Source organism: Trachurus japonicus, chromosome 5 (assembly GCF_045865225.1).
Source record: "Trachurus japonicus isolate A0001 chromosome 5, Traja_1.0".
Taxonomy (NCBI): domain Eukaryota; kingdom Metazoa; phylum Chordata; class Actinopteri; order Carangiformes; family Carangidae; genus Trachurus; species Trachurus japonicus.
The window spans coordinates 2307566-2324475 of NC_140911.1; the positions used below are offsets into that span (position 1 = coordinate 2307566).

General features: G+C 43.2%; 2 protein-coding genes across 12 annotated transcripts in view; both read left to right on the plus strand.

Annotated features, from left to right (window-relative positions):
* Window positions 1-533: 533 nt before the first annotated feature.
* Window positions 534-11338, plus strand: atf7b (activating transcription factor 7b). 10 transcript variants are annotated; one of them, XM_085775539.1, is made up of 12 exons: window positions 534-703; window positions 2684-2745; window positions 2975-3071; window positions 3553-3698; window positions 3803-3937; window positions 4070-4224; window positions 5433-5529; window positions 5657-5776; window positions 6393-6542; window positions 8710-8898; window positions 9033-9138; window positions 10954-11337. In XM_085775539.1, exons 1-12 carry the CDS (start codon window positions 598-600, stop codon window positions 11232-11234), a joined length of 1644 nt encoding a protein of 547 aa, XP_085631665.1. In that variant the 5' UTR covers window positions 534-597; the 3' UTR covers window positions 11235-11337. The 10 variants fall into 10 exon arrangements, with proteins under 10 accessions (XP_085631665.1, XP_085631671.1, XP_085631666.1 ...); XM_085775545.1 differs by having other exon boundaries at window positions 3553-3680; XM_085775540.1 differs by having other exon boundaries at window positions 4073-4224; window positions 10954-11336.
* A 3977-nt stretch (window positions 11339-15315) lies between these two features.
* The window catches only part of dip2bb (DIP2 acetate--CoA ligase B (putative)b), a 63586-nt gene continuing 61991 nt past the window's right edge, over window positions 15316-16910 (plus strand). For both annotated transcript variants that reach the window (XM_085775551.1, XM_085775552.1), the window contains exon 1: window positions 15316-15650. In XM_085775551.1, the coding sequence (XP_085631677.1) occupies window positions 15566-15650 (85 nt within the window). In that variant the 5' untranslated portion in view covers window positions 15316-15565. The remainder of the gene's footprint in view (window positions 15651-16910) is intronic.

The window sequence follows — 16910 nt, forward strand, 5'->3', positions numbered from 1 at the left end:
TATTATTGTTATTTATTTTAAACTGGTTTCTCTAAGTAACTGGTAATACCATAGTGGGGCCACTCCATAAGCACTCTTTGGGTTCCTGACCTCACCAGTACATTCCCTTCTTCTCCACATGAACACTGTACTGTTTTTGTTTAATATGTGCAAATAAATAAATAAAAGAAACTTTTATGCCATGAATGTTTGTAGCCTAATGATATATATAAAAGTTCTTGTTCCTGTTACGTAATAACACTGCCAAGTTGCAGTTCTCGAGATGTTTGACCAATGGAAGTGAAAAGTTAATGTCATCTTTTTGTATTAAGGATTGGAATTTCACAAAATGTGTTTAACTTTATTTCATTGACCTTATCTACGTTGCATCTTATATTTTGTTTTTGCTCTGTCCCGATTTTTTCTTTTTTTGCTTTAGAAATTATCACTTTATTGTTTCTTCTATTTTGAATGTATATGCTAATATTTTTATTAAGATGAAATAGGCCTACAAAAATGTCTTGAGTAAAAAAAAAAAAGATCTGGAAGTCAGCATCATGTTCTCGTTCCTGTTACGTAATAACGCTGAGAAGTTGCAGTTCTCGCGATGTTTGACTAATGGAAGTGTCAGAGTGTCAACAACGGGGAGCAGCAGCAGCAGAAGCAGCACAGCGGCGCTGTCCGGAGCAGGGAGGGGGGCTAGTAGAGGCTGGTTCACCGCTGGGTGAGTTAGTCTCCGCTTTTCGGATCAATTAAAGCAAAATCTGGTATTTTTTTAAACATATATAGTCAACAATATCAAAGCGTGTAGGTTTATGAAACACCCGTAGCTACGTTAACGAGCACAGCTTCTTTAGCATTAGCGGGCTAACGGTTAGCTGCTAACCCTGTTATAATGTGAACTCACATTAGCAGTTAGCATTAGCATTATTAGCATAGCTAGTGTGTGTGTTGTGACTGGCAGATAAACAAAAAACGTGACTTTTCGGAGCGTATCCAGCTGTCTTTTATTTATACTTATAGTTTGCTGTGTGTTAGCCTCCAGGGTCGTTATAATGACACCGCTGTCAGAGAAGGGAAACTTTAAATGTTTTGTCGTGGCTCAGCCGTGAGGTGAGGTTGTGTTAGCTTGTTGTAGCTTGTTGAGGCCCATGATCTCTCGTAAAATCAGAGTTAGTGAGCCAAACAACAGGCACCCCCTCAGGTGTTCAACCTGCCCTGAGGTCCGTAACCTAAGCCACCTCAGCTAGAGCTAGCAGCTACTAGCACAGCGGAAACCAACTCGACCGTGACCGCCAGCTAACCGACCACCGACTTGATGACACTGGGAGGAGGAGGAGGAGAAGGAGGAGAAGGAAGGGGGGCAGATTATGTTGTAGCTCTGCCCCAGCTCTGCTTCTTCATCGTTTGTGGATGCTAGTCCCCGATTATCTTCCATAGAGCCTGAAAGAAAAAGCTTGAATGAGGCCGAGGACTGTCTGTTGGCCTGTTTACCACCCGATGAGCTGTCAGTCGGTGCGATGTGTGTGTGTGTGTGTGTGTGTGGGCTTACAGTTCATTGATGTTACCATATTTGAGTTACTGTGCAGAAATTTGGGGCAATATGCTACAACCAGTGGTGTAGTATATGTGATACTCAGCTATACCCATTAAAATGCATGATTTCTATTACAACAAATCCAACTATGTGATACAGTATGAACCTATTCCCACTACAACAAATTAGCCCACACCAATACTGCTAAAAAAGAGCTATTAGGATAATTCATAACACTGGTTACAGAGAACACACAAATCCTTCATTCTTACAAAAAACAATATTGAAACTCATCTGGTAAACTCATCTTCATCTGGTACATTTTTCAAACAGCACAAATCATGTACAAGGCAACACACAACCTACTGCCAGTAAATATCCAAACATGTTTTTTTTTCAGAGAGAGGGGGAATATAATCTATCTGTGTGGAGAACATCAGTTTGCTCGCACAACTTTTGTATTTCTGTATGTGGAGTGAAATTATGGGACAGACTAACAGGGGAGCTCAGGAAATATCCAACCATGAGAGCAACCAAGTTCAAACAGCGGTACAAACACTAGGGTTCTCACATTTTTATATATATACCTGTAAATTATTCTTTTTATTTAGGCTTGTCGATACAAGCAACTATGTTGTTGTCTGTAATTTTTAAAAAAAGAAACACGAAACACAGGAAGTCGGCTAAACAACTACTAAATAAGCTAATGTTTCTTCCTACTCCTTTTCAAACATGCAAAGTTGTATTGACTAAAGTGCTTTAAATGTGTTATATATTACTCACATGTTTGAAATAAAGCCTTCATTCATTCATTCATTCATTCATTCATGTATGTCTTAGGTGTCTGGTGAGCTTCGACCTTTAAATTAAGCGAACACAGAGATAGCAGCCTCTCAACAGGTGCATGTCATTTATGTCAGGTAGAGCTACGCTAACTCACAGGACAGTTACATGAAAGTATTTTGTGGTCAGCCACTTGTTCCTATCGACACGTTTTCAACGCCCTGTTAGAGCCGTTAGAGATGAATCAAGTAGCTTGACATTTAAAACATTCATCAGCTCAGTCTCAACCCGTCTTATATATAAATACACTGAGTTAGCTGTGTGTGTGTGTTAGCCTCTGTGCTTCAATGACTGAGGTAGATAACCGTTTGCTCTCTTTTGCAGAACATTTATCTGAGATGGGGGACGACCGACCTTTTGTATGCACGGCCCCTGGATGTGGGCAGGTATGATTTTATTCATATTATCATATTAATTAGACCGAACTATAACGTGATGGACAGTGCATGAGCCTGCTGTTCATCTCACTGTGGAGCCTCTGCACTGGAAGCTGTTGATATTATTCATGTAACTTGTCAGTGACAGAGCCAACAGACACACTGATGACACACTTTACATTTCTAATAATATATTAATATGACACACGTTTCCTATTTGCTGTGCTCATGTTTGCAGAGATTCACCAATGAAGACCACCTGTCAGTCCACAAACACAAACATGAGATGACATTAAAATTTGGTCCTGCCAGAACAGACTCTGTTATCATTGCAGGTATGTAATGACTAAGTCTGCAGCTAACCATTATTTTCATTATCGATTAATCTGTTGATTGTTTAAACAATTAATCAATTAGTTGTTTGGTGAATAAAATGTTAAAAAATGTCAATCAGTGTTTCCCAAACCACAAGATGACGTCCTCAAATGCCTTGTTTTGTCCACAAACCAAAGAGACACTCAGTTTACTGTCATAAAGGAAGAAAGAAACCAGAAATATTCACATTTAAGAAGCTGAAATCAGAAAATTTTGACTTTTTTTCTTAAAAAAGGGTTATCAAAACAATTGACGATTTATTTGATAATCGATTATTGTTTGATTAATCAATTAATTAATTGTTGCAGCTCTAGTAATGACACAATCATGTACAGTTGTGTATGTTGCTGTCTGATAGCACCCGTCCTCTAAACCTCTTAACTAACACGGTATACGCACTCTTTTTATGTTGTTTTGTTTTTTGCCCTTTCTATTTTACAGACCAGACCCCCACGCCCACACGTTTCCTGAAGAACTGTGAGGAGGTCGGGCTCTTTAACGAGCTGGCCAGTTCCTTTGAACAGGAGTTTTGCAAAGCACATGAAGATGATCAGAGAACAAAACATCCAGGGAGATCAATGATAAATGTACATGACGAATGAATGAATGAATGAATGAATGAATGATGCACCATTTTCCTTTATAGATATAAGATAATCAAACAGCTGATTGATCTTCCTCTGTCGCTCAGGCTGCACCTTTACAAACACCGTCTGAAGCAAAAGATGAGGACGAGGGGCCTTTACAAGTGGACTCTTCCCCTCCCGGGAGTCCAGATTCCTCCTCCAGCATGTCAGACAACAGCAGTGACAGGGTGAGAGGCAAGGTATGAGGCGTGGCCACATACTGCTGCGCACATGAATGAAAAAGAAGATTACTGATTAGATCTGTTTCCTTAAGATTAAGTCGTTTTATCTTTTGGAAATTTAATGTTAATGTTTTTTTTTTAATGTGTCAGCAGGAGATTATCACAAAACCCAGCTCTACTCCGACTCCAACCATCGTGCGTCCAGGTTCTCTTCCACTTCATCTGAGTAACGACCCACTACACCCGACTCTGCCATCTCCAACGTCTGTCATCACGCAAGCTCCACCCTCCAACAGACAGCTAGGGTAAAAACCGCGACGTGTTCCTGTTGTGTTGGTATTTCTGTATGATTAGGCAAGGCAAGGCAATTTTATTTGTATAGCCCGTTTTTACAAACTGTTTGTCTCAAAGGGCTTTACATAGCATCACAACAACATCCTCTGCCCTTAGACCCTCACATCGACTGAGGTAAAACTCCATGGAAAACCCTTTTAACAGGGAAAAATTGGAGAAACCTCAGGGTGAGCAACAGAGGAGGGATCCCTGCAGCTTAAGAGCCCGTCCACACGGATACGGGGGTTCAGTGAATCCGCATACAATTTTATCGTTTTGTCCAGATGGAAACTGCGTTTTGAAAGTGAAAATGGTGTCTTTTGGAAGAGTGACGCCTCAGCGCTTTCGTGTTGTAGACACACAAAACGGATCTTTTGTGAAACGATGATGTCATACGGACACTGCAGCTGAATCTCGCCCGTTAAATCATCATCGATCGTCATATTTGCTCTGACACGACTCCCAGTGAACGTTTAATCCACTTATAATGTTTGGATACAGTGGGGAAGATTTCCGTCTTCTCTGTTTTTCACATTCCACACTGGCCTGGTCTATGTATGAAAGCGTTTTTGAGTCGTTTTCCAGTGGATCCGTGTGTACACAGATATTTCTGGAAACAATTACGTGTTTACAGAGATTTTTTTTCAAAACGAACAAGGAAAAGATTTTTTTAGGTAGGGCTGGGTAATTAATCGAGAAATAATCGAAACCGAGATTTAGAGCCACAAACCGATGTAATCCTGCCCGTGTCGATTATTTCGGTTTTCCCCCTTTAATTTCTCTCCTTTTGTGCTCATGTTCTCACTACACGCTGCTTGATGACAATGATGACATTGTAATCGGTCATTAATCATAATCGAGGCAAAAAGTTCAATCAATCATGATTTTGATTTTTGGCCATAATCGCCCAGCCCTAGTTTTTAGGTGAAGCTCTGTTTCCGTGTGGACGAGGCCTAAATCTAGTCTCACTTGCAATGATCCTTTCCCCACATGGCTCATGTCACTCAGATGTTTATCACACTACTGAAGCTGAGGATTGTCTGAACTAGCATCAATCTAACATGTGTGAACCTAGTAGCATGTGGCACTGTGAGAGAGGCTCCTGTGTTCATCTGAAAATATCAGTCTATCTATGCTGCTTTAAGTCAGTTTTTACACGTGTGTTTGTTTTTGTCAACAGTTCCCCAACAGGTTCGTTTCCACTGGTGAGGCACTTCCCTAACGGGCACAATGTCCCTCTACTGCCCAGTCCAGTGCAGATGACCTCGGTTATATCTGTATGTCGTTTTTCAAAAGTCTCTAAATTAAAACAAATGATCCTGATGATGTTTCTGTACTTCACCGTATCTCTGCTCTCTCTCTCTCTCTCTGCCTCTCTGTGTGACTGTTTGTTGGACCGTGAAGCTGGCGAGGACGGTGAACGCAGTGCCTAACATCCCTGGGATACCAGGACCTCCGGTGGGCGGAGGCAGCAGCGGCTCGTCCTCGCCCTCTGGCTACAGCATGCACTCTGACACCAAGATGGTGAGACGATCCGTCTGCTCGCTGTTGTGTTTGGTGGCCCTGAATAACAGCATGTAGTAGGGCTGGGTATCTGATTCACTGCATCAATTCACAAGGTCCCCGATTGGATTCGATTTCCGATTCGATTCGATATCGGCTCATTTAGAGTATATCGGTTTTAATACCAATTTTGCTCGGTTGTGAAAGAGATTTTCACAGAAGATGGAACTCTCTAATCTGGTGCATTATCAAAAATATCAATGTTTACATAAAGAACTGACCCAAAAGCAGTTACATCACTGCACATTTATTTAACATGACTCACTACAGAAGTAAACAGTGCAACTCTTCAGTACAGTTGTGGGTGATAATCGCACAGATCAAACAGAGGAAACAGGAAGTTGCATACATTAAAAGATCATTCGAAGGATTTTATGAATCGATATCAGATCTTTTAAATAAATGAAGATCGTTATGAATCGGAAAATCGTTTTTTAAAAAAAAACCCAGCCCTAATATTTGGCACATATAACTTATCACACTTGAATTATGTTTCTACATTTAATGCGATTAAAAAAAAAAAGAGAAACAACAGACATTAATTGCCTCACGTGGAGTGTTGCCTGTGTTTCTGTAGCGACTCAAGGCAGCTCTAACTCATCAGGCTCCAGGAGCACACGATGGGGCCGGTGGGGGGGCAGGATCCACTCCTGCCGTCCCCCAGCGGCAGGAACAGAGCCAACAGCCCACTCAAAACTCAGATGCACCGTCACCTGCTCAACCACAGGTAGCATGCATTCTGTATCAGCTCAGATAGAAACAATACCAGGAAACAAACGCCTAAATACCAACAGATCATGAGACTTTTTATTTTTAGATCATTCTTTAAAGGTCCAGTGCGTTAAAAAAAATCTGAATATACTACCCATGAATATATTTGTAATCGCTATAAAATAAAATTCGTTTAAAGTGACTGCGAGTTTCCGAAAGCGAAGTGTTTTCCACACTACATTTCCCATGAGCCTCCATGCGCACGATGAAATTCTTGGACCTGCACAAGACAGACGGAAGCAAAAACATTTGCCAAAATGTTTTATCAATCAAGTATGAAAGTTGGAGGTTCAAAGACGATCAGATGCCGTCGTAGTTCCGACCATAAACGATGCCAACAAGCGATCCGACAGCGTTATTCCCGGGAAACCGAAACTAAGAAATGCTGGACGAGTCGACCACTAAATAATAATAATCAAATAACTATAAAGACAAAACGATATATTTATCAAAAATGGACCCATTAACAAGTGTGGTGTGGGTAACGTAGATTCATCCACATTAATATGAGACTCTTTTAGAACCAAAAGCAAACTCCTCGGGGTCTCTTTAACTCGTTAATTCTTCTTTTATATATGCATATAACAAGCGTCTTGCTTTAGAGAGTGTCGCCATCTTGCACCGCCATGTTGGTATGGCAGCCCGAACGGAGAACACATTTAGCAAGTTTTGCGAACGAAGAAGGAGGAGGAAACAGCAGACATGGTAAAATGGTTTAGATCTTCACCTCCTCGCTCCATGCTCCTGAAACACTCCCAGTCGTGGTAAACACGTTTTTTTGTCCGTCGACGGGCGGGGTAAACGTGAGCGAGCACTGCAGTCTAGAATCTGAACGCTGGATGTCACAGTTTTTCCCTCTATTTTACACACTGGACCTTTAAAGGATAATTTCCGTTTTTTACAACCTGGACCTTATTTCTAGCATAAAATACGATCATTTACTCACCCAGAAAACTTTGGTGTATATCCGTATAATGCGAGAACACGGGGCACGCAATGCAGCCTCTAAATAACACATTATCCGCCGCAAAACTCGTTCATTTCGCCAATATTTTGTTATGATACACTAGTGCTATTCCCCTCCGAGCCCGTGGTGGCATGTTATCAACATCCGGGGTCTCTAGGTTGACTACTAACCTCTTATCTGGATGATGTCATCTCCAACCACTGCCCGGCGCGGCTAACTTGCTACCGCTAATGCTATGGTTCGTTTCTGCGTGTTTCTGACTTGTCAGAACAAAATGAGCAGCTGGATGAAGTTCAGCTTCAACAGGCTTTCTCTTCGCAGCCTGGACTCACTAAAGCTCCGGCTAGTTGAGCTAAACATGGACCCGAATGCCGAAGCAGAATGATTATTATCAGAATGAACCGTGCAGCGCTCAGAGATGACATCATCCAGATCAGAGGTCAGTAGGTCAACCTACAGACCCCGGATGTTGATAACATGCCACCACGGGCTCGGAGGGGAATAGCACTAGTGTATCATAACAAAATATTGGTGAAATGAAGGAGTTTCTCTGCAGATAATGTGTTATTTAGAGGCTGCATTCTGCTGCCCTGTAGACTCCATTATACGGATATACGCGCCGCTCTACTGGGGCTAATTTCGTCAAAACAACTCCAAATGACACCAAAGTTAACTGGGTGAGTAAATGATCGTATTTTATGCTAGAAATAAGGTCCAGGTTGTAAAAAACGGAAATTATCCTTTAAGACAACATAGGTTTAGTCATTAGTCATTTTCTGAAGCACCAGAGTTGTTGTTTAGTCTGTTACAGGTGCAGTTTTCACACAGAAAATTTAATGCTGTCAAACTGTGAATGTGCTAAAGTGATGTCTACGGATTTTATGACATTATATTGGTTTCTGCAAGAAGAATTACATAAAACACAGATGAACTAATCCCAAAATATCACTTTATAGATATATACGACTTTATTGATATTTACTACAAACGGAATTGCATAGTTTATTCTCGTGTTTGTGCCTTTAAGGAAATATCTTCCTCCCTGTGATGAAACGTTTCTGTAGTTCAACACATGAACATTATTACATAGTTGTGTCCACATTCACCCCCCCTACCCCACCCTCCTCCTCTTCCTCCTCCTCCTCCTCTTCCTCAGGTGTCCCCGGCTCAGCCAACGGGAGGCCGGCGGCGGCGAGCCTCAGAGATGGATCCGGACGAGAGGAGGCAGCGTTTCCTGGAGAGAAACCGGGCGGCGGCCTCGCGCTGCCGGCAGAAACGGAAGCTGTGGGTGAACTCTCTGGAGAAGAAGGCCGAGGACCTGGCCAACATGAATGTCTCCCTCTCAGTGAGTCTGTCTCAGTGTCGACGCCGCCAAATGTTTATACCTGAGCACAGAGCCACAGGTCGTCTCTTTGATGATGTGGCGAGCAGGGGCATGTTGGGAATGATGTGTGTGTGTGTGTGTGTGTGTTGCATCAGAATGAAGTCGGCCTGCTGAGGAACGAGGTGGCCCAGCTGAAGCAGCTCCTCCTGGCCCATAAAGACTGCCCCGTCACTGTCATGCAGAAGAAGGCAGCTTTCTTAGGTAAAAAACCACAGACTCTCCACTGGGGATGTCACAATTATGGATTTTCTTTTCCTACACGATTATTGTCAGAGAAATAATCACGTTATTGTTTTTGTTTTTTTTATGAAACATACAAATTTAATTACATACAATGTAACACCGACAAGAACAAACAAACAAAACAGGACAGAAAAAGGTTAAAAACCAAAACAAATAGGATGTAAACATACAAAAATTAGATTGACAGTTACTACTTAAAGGGACAACGAGGAGTTTCGGAAAGCAAAGTGTTTCCACACTACATTTCCCATGAGCCTCTGCGCGCAAGGTGAAATTCTTGGACCGGTGCAAGACGGACAAAAGCGAAAACATTTGCCAAGAATGTTTTCATTAATCAAGAATGAAAGTCGGAGGTTCGAAGACGATCAGATACTGTCATAGTTCCGACCATAAGCGGCGTTATTCCCATGACCCGCTGGGCAGCATCCGCGAAACTGGGAGAGTCGACCACTAAATAATAATGTCAAAATAACTATAAGACAAAATTATCTCAAGGAAATTTAAATCGAATGCAACTGGACTTGGTTATTTGTCTAGGAAGACGTTTCACCTCTCATCCAAGAGGCTTCATCAGTTCATGTTCGCATCTGACCAGGGACCAGTCCCAGCCTCTCGGCACCCGCCCCATGTGTTGCTATAGTCCTCGCTGCAGGCGACCCTGGTTTGAATCCCGCGCCAAGCGGCCCTATCCTGCGTGTCATTGCCCCTCTCTGCCTCCCATTTCCTGTCTCTCTCAACTATCTTGTCGATTAAAAGCAAGAAAGCCCCCAAAAATATATTTTAAAAAAAACTGCTAAAACAATAGCTGTCTGTGGTTCGATATGGGCTGCGGCAATAATTTTGAAAAATAATAGCTTGTAGCAACATATTGAAAGAAAAAAGAACTATGAACTAGTTCAGTTTTGGGGGCGTCGCGTGGCGTAGTGGTTAGAGCGGGCGCCCCATGTATAGAGGCACAGTCCTCGCTGCAGTCATTTGCTGCATGTCATTCCCCCTCTCTCTGCCTCCCCGTTTCCTGTCTGTCTCAACTGTACTATCCATAAAGGCATAAATGCCCAAAAAATATACTTAAAAAAAAAAAACAACTAGTTCAGTAGTTTTGGAACCGTGAACTTATGAACTGTACTAGTTCATTTTAAATTTGTAGTCTGGCCTGAAGGAAGTGCGTTGCTGCGATTAGCCTCTGATTGGTCGGAACGAGCCACCCGGCGGAAGTCCCGCCTCCGTGCTGCAGCTTTCACAGTCCGCCCGGTAAAGGGAAACATCAACAAACAACAACAGGAACCGAACCATGGATCTATTATACATCTGTGTCTTGAACCGAACAGAAGAATAAATATCTGTCAGCGGTTGCCGACCGTCGTTACACCGCGGACCCAAATCCAGTTTCCAACCGGCAATATTTTGCAAGCGCACCGTTGCTACGGAGCCGACCGCAACGATTGTGACTGGTTGAAAGAATTCCAAACGGCCGGAGCGTTTTTTTCTCTGATTGCAGAATCACAGGCGGAGCAGCCAGACCCTTCTTCTCTGGAGGAGGGTCTGGCGAGCGAGACTATAAAATTTGTGAACTGAACTTTGAACTAGTTCATGTAGAAAGTGAACTTTCCCAACACTGAAAACAAGTAATGGTGACATCCCTGTCGTCCGCCGCGCCTCCACCTCTGTACCAGTTGTTGTTTTGTGAGGATCCATCCGTCATCTCATCCATCTAATGTTCCTCTTTACTCGCTCACCTCTCTTAAGGGTGAATGTTTCTCTCTCTGTCTGTAGCTGCAGGAGGAGGAGGAGGAGACGAACCCTCCAGAGACGCTTCCGCTTCCACCGAACCCATCGGCTCGCCGGCCGCCGTCATCCAACACGGGCCGTCACCGCCCGTCGCCGCGGCGCCCAGCCCGGGCTCGGCCGCCGCCACCATCAACGGGCTGAGCGTCCGCGCCGCCGAGGCCGTCGCCATGTCGGTCCTGGCCGGCATGGGGTCGGGCCAGCCGGGAGGAGGAGTGGGAGGAGGAGGGGTTGTCATGGCGACGCAGTCACAGTCGACCCCGAGATGATGTGCTGACAGCAGGAAGAAGCCGGAGCGATGAACTTTAACCGAGTGGCATTTTTTCGGAGGCCGGAACTGGTGCAAAAATGTTTTTCGAAAAGAGAAGTGGGGTGTGTGCGCCCCCCTCACCCCCCAGACTAAGATGCTCCCCACCCCCCCTCTTCCCTCCACCTCCCCCACTCCCCCCTCCTCCCCCTCTTCCTCACAGCCAATGATAATCACACAAAGACACGGCACAGTGCCTCCATCAGCCCTCCACTCCCAGCAGGCTCCCTGTCCAGAGAAACTTTGTCTTTCTATTTATGTAAATATGAATAACACGTCGGACACTCACTCTGCAGGGCTTCAGGGGGGGGGATTTCTCGTTCAGTTACGGCGGGGGCGGGGGGGAGAAAAGGTAAAGGTTTGAGATTTGGGATGAAATATATACGAATGAAAAAAAATCTCATCCATTTGTTTTCATTTCACTTTTAAAGAGATAGTTCAATATTTTGGCAAACTGGCCCATTGCCTTAATCCCAATAGTCATAGCAGTAGGTTCGTTACCTTTATTTGTCAGTGCAAGCTATTTTTAGAACGGCGGAGCGGAGCCGCCAGCTGCTCAGAGCTACGCTGCGGAGGCTCATGGGATTTCTTGGTTTCCCTCATCAAACTCATCAAATACACAATCCAACAACTCCACAACGCACCACCACCAAGCTATGAGATAATAACAGAACGTTACCAGACAGAGTTGTTTTAGAGGGAAATTCATGCAAAACCGCTGATGTGCGTTCCTGTTGGGGACAGTTTTTCATCAAGCAGTCTCTGTATTTGCCTCTAAAACAACTCTGTCTGGTAACGTTCTGTTATTTTCTCATAGCGTGGTGAATGTGCAGGTCACAACTTGTCCACCGGAGCGTTTTGGAGTTGTTGGATTGTGTATTTGATGAGTTTGATGAGGGAAACCAAGAAATCCCATGAGCCTCCATAGCGTAGCTCTGAGCAGCTCACGGCTCTGCTCCGCCGTTCTAAAAATAGCTTGCACTGACAATTAAAGGTAACGAACCTACTGCTATGACTATAGGGATTATGGCAATGGGCCAATTTGCCAAAATGTTGAACTATCCCTTTAAAGAAAGAAAAAGGTTTAAAAAAAAAAAATGCAGCTTCGATCCGACTCTGTCCCACACGCTGGCTGTGATGAGGTTGTTTGATTGTTTGTTGTTTCCCAGGCTGATGATTTTTACTGTAACATGTCCTGTGTTGTTCATGTTCATGTTCATGTTCATGCAAGAGTGTAAGTTTGTTTATGTGCCTGATCCTGGCCGTTCACATCCCATCATGTTGTGTTTCCTGATGCAGTGACAGGACGTCGACGACAGAGAGAAAGTTTCTGGCTGATCGCAGTAAAACACAGCCTGGCTGGAGAAAAATGTTTCTGTTGCTTCTGTTGTTAATTTTTCCACCTTGTCTGTTTAGTTTTCTGCCACTTTTTCGGTTTAATTCTCCTTAAAAAAACACACAAACACAAACGGTTTTACCCGGCCAACTACAAAAAAAACCAAATTCTTGACGTGTGCACAGTTTTTTTTCCCTGTGAATGTCTGACGCCTGATGTTTGTAGCATTATTAGTTTTGAACCCATTCGTTTTAACAATGGGCGCCATTTACATTAATCGTGTTATGTATCGAACCCCCTGACAGGCTGCATGGATTATTATTATTCAAGGACGAGGAATTTACCACTGTCTGTATGCGCTTCATCGTACTATCACTGGTTATTATTGATCTGCTTTTTACTTCTGTTTCTTCACATCAGATTATTATTGATGATGCAGAGTTTCTCCTTGTTTATGTAACAATTCCATCCTCACTCCTTTTGAAACGGTTTAGCTTTAGGACGCCCTTAAATGATAATCAAACCGATTTTAGATTTTAAATCATTTATCCTGGCATTTCAGTTGAGGAAAGAGTAGTGCAATATATTTTTCTATTGAATATCAATGTTCTTGTATTTAGCTGACGCGTGTGTAGCCCAGCCACCACCACCACCATCATTGTTAATATTAATATTAATGAGGGCGGTTTGGTCTATGTCAGTCGAAAGCTAAAGTGGTGATGAGTTGAACAGAGAAAATGTGAAGATGAGTTTTCATGAGTGAATGAATGGGATCGATTGATTGATTGATTGATTGATTGATTGACGAATGCACATCTGTAGGGAACTACAGATGTTCCAGACCCTGGGTGCTTTCCAACATTTGAAAAGCCGTCTTATATCATGAAGTAGACTTCATAACTTGTGCAAGGTGCTTCTTTTTTGAAATGCAGATTGTTTTATACCGCATCGTACTTCCAGGAGCATCGTATTGCTTTTTCCCCTTATCACTCTGTTGTTGTTTTTTTTAATATATATATAACATGTCATTGTTTCAAGATGTTTATTTTTCTCTGTGGGCATGTTAGGCTTCTTTTTTGTTTTGTTTTTCCACCGTGTGATAACATGTTACCGTATTTTGTTGTTTTAAGAACATTGGATGTCTTTTATGTATTTAACAAGATGTTGAAACACATGAAAATATGTCTTGAAGAAGATGAAGATATAGGTATGGGCGGTGTTTGTCAAATACTCAGGCCTCAAGATGGGAAAAATAACTTGTGTATAGTCTCAACTAATGAATAAGTTGTCTCGGGCAAATAATAAAATAACTTAATGAAAACAAAACAGGCATCTGTATGTTTTCACCAAGCTTCAGTTTGTGTTTCTTCTCTGCTTTCATTACGCCTCAGTGACAGAGGTAAGTATCTTTTTATTTTACTGAAGAATTAATCATCCCATTTTATGCAGCATATCCTGTTTTTGATGCTTGTTTGTTTTTTTGTTATTTCTAAAAGCCAGTGTTCACTCCAGTGCTCAGGAGCAACAACATCAGAGACAAAGTGGAGGATGTGGTGGAAGAGCAGATGTTTCTCTCCTCGAAGCAGGTCTGGACCAAATACAGAACAAAATATCATATAAATACCAAATAAATGTCTCATATTTTCTGGATGAGGAAATGCCAAGTTTGTTAAACATTAATGAGCCATTTCTAATTTTAAACAATTTAAATTGAGTTCCACACAATTTATGTAGTTTATTTGAATTCACTTTATTTTTATTATAAACTCAGAAATCATTATGTTAGGGTACTTCTGGACTGAAAAAAGTGAGAATTGTGAAATAATAATTATTCTAGTCCCTATATTGTTCTTATACTGTTTTTTACAGTCAATGGTCAAAATACATAAAGTTTATAAGTATGGCGGCCCTGAGGGTCCAATGCACTACAATGTGAAAGAAAGAGAGGACGCTTCAGTTCCTCTTCTTCCTGACTTTAGGAGTTGTGCAGACGGCTACCTGTTACTGGGGTTTGACCATGGATCTGTTGGGTTATATTATATTATATTATATTATATTATATTATTATATAATAGATACATGGGTTTGACAATAAGCTGAGTTTGTACACTTCAATATCACATGATTATATGTAGCTACCTGTTAGTGGGGTTTGACCATGGATCTATTATATTATTAGTCTTTGGCTATGTCTGTCACTTTTTTGTCACCCCAAAAACTCTTATGCTGTGAATTTTTGCAGCTTGTTGATGAGGTTGTTGTTGTTTTTTAATCTGCAGCATTTATTTATTTATTTTGCTGCATTGAGTTGAGCCATTGGGGCCACCGTACCTGAGGCCTAAAGACCTAAAAGAAACAACAAAAAACTTTTTTACACTTTTTTAATTACAAACTTTATTTAACATTTCAAGTACATAGGCTCTCGATATGAACATATATTGTTTTTTTTGTTTTGTTTTTTACAAGGCATCAATTTTCATAAATAACATTTTGCGAGGCTTAACAGAAAATAAATACATGAGAAAATAGGCTGTTGTAGCCTAAAGTGAACCCATGTGTAAACTCCACCTGGGGGAGGGAGGGGGCTGAGGTTCAGGTGATGAGCTGCTGCTGCTCCTCCTCCAGCAGAGGGAGCAGAGAGGCCGCTGTCCGCCTCATCCTGCCTCAGCCACGGCTCCATCAGCCCGGTCATGTGACCCAGCAGCGTCTCCCCTGCCGAGCGAGTTGTTCCCATCTCTCTCTCTCTCTCCCTCCCTCAGTCATGGCGGTGTCGGGGAGTCGAGAAGATGGAGTTATAAACACCTCCTCCTCCACCACTACATCTTGACCGCTTTTCCCTTCCTCTTCCTCCTTCCTCCTCTCTTTCTTTCTTCCTTCTTCTGCCGCTTCATGCTGGACTTTTACGCGCTCTCATCCCGAAACATCGCGAACATCCCGCAGCAGCCGAGCCGCCGACCATGGCCGACCGCGGCGTCGATCTGTCGGCTCTGCCTAAAGAGGTCAGGGACCAGCTGGCGGAGCTGGACCTGGAGCTGTCGGAAGGTAAGAGACCCAGACACCCAGAAACCCTGCAGCCTGTCCCGGGCTGCAGAGTCGGTCTCGTTCTGCAGACGTTTCACTTGACTTCAGTGCGGATGTTGTTGAGCGTGTTTACACGGAGGCAGCGTCAGACTGAAGTCCCGTGTCAGAGCTGCTGAGCTGCTGCTGCTGCAGAGGAGCTGAACACGACTACAGCTGATGATACACTGACCTCTTTTTTTATTACAGCTGTCATTTTCTCTATAAGTGTTGTTATTCCACACAGGGAAAGAAAACCATGTTACTATGAGTAGCCTACATGTCAGGTTATGTGTGTTGTTTGTTTGAAAGTGTGTTTCCTCCTCCTCCTCCTCCTCCTCCTCCTCCTCCATGTTCTGGTTCTTGTTTTGATCCACACTCTCCCCCTCTCCTCTCCTCTCCTCTCCTTTCCTCTCCTCATATGTGTCATAGCTACAGTCCTGATCATCTCTGCTGCTAGATTCACTCCTGAAGAGGGAAAATGGGTCACGGTTGTCATCCCCGAGGCCTTATGTGTGTGTGTGCATGAGTGTGTGTGTGTTCGTGCATGTGCATGTGCATCCTCCTCAGACATCAGTGGACTGACTCTGAGTGATGCTCCGACTCTGACTCCAGCTCTGGACTGTGCAGCCGTGCAGCAGCAGCAGCAGCAGCTCGTAGCTACACTGGCTGGGCTGTTATTGGTTTTATAAGAAGAGAGGAACATGGAGCTGCTGTTGTTATGCAAGTCTCTCTCCTCCTCACACTGTGAATCACAGAGCAGCAGCTTGATTGGTGCTGTGCTGCTCTCAGGTGCCCGGGGGTGGATGAGTAATGTTATGCTTCACGTGGAGAGAGACGCCGAGCCGAGCAGGGGGTTGGATGGGCCACCGATGATGATGATGATGATGATGGCGATGGCCTGGTCCCTCTTGCACCAAACACACAAACAGCTGAACTGTGCTCATGTGCAGCAGAAACATGTTCAGGGCCTCCATTCATGAAAACAAGCTGAGGATTTTAACAAAAGATGGCAAAACCTCTCAAACCTTCTTCTTCTTCTTCTTCACTATCGGTTTCCCTTCACACCACCTGCTCCACCACGCTGTGTCACAGAGCCAAGCTGCTCTGACCTGAGCTGCTGCAGAGTTGAGAATGTGCTCTAGTTATTAATAGACTGCAATTAACAGTGTGATAATGAGGGTGGATAATGGAGGAGGAGGAGGAGGAGGAGGAGTGTGTGTGGGGTGTTCACTGTATGTTCAA

Bases quoted from the DNA above. Each gene is read 5' to 3' on its own strand.
- atf7b (XM_085775539.1), top strand. From the start codon at position 598: ATGGAAGTGTCAGAGTGTCAACAACGGGGAGCAGCAGCAGCAGAAGCA. The intron at 2,746-2,974 runs GTATGATTTTAT...TCATGTTTGCAG, and splicing joins CGGCCCCTGGATGTGGGCAG to AGATTCACCAATGAAGACCA. The intron at 3,938-4,069 runs GTATGAGGCGTG...TTAATGTGTCAG, and splicing joins GTGACAGGGTGAGAGGCAAG to CAGGAGATTATCACAAAACC.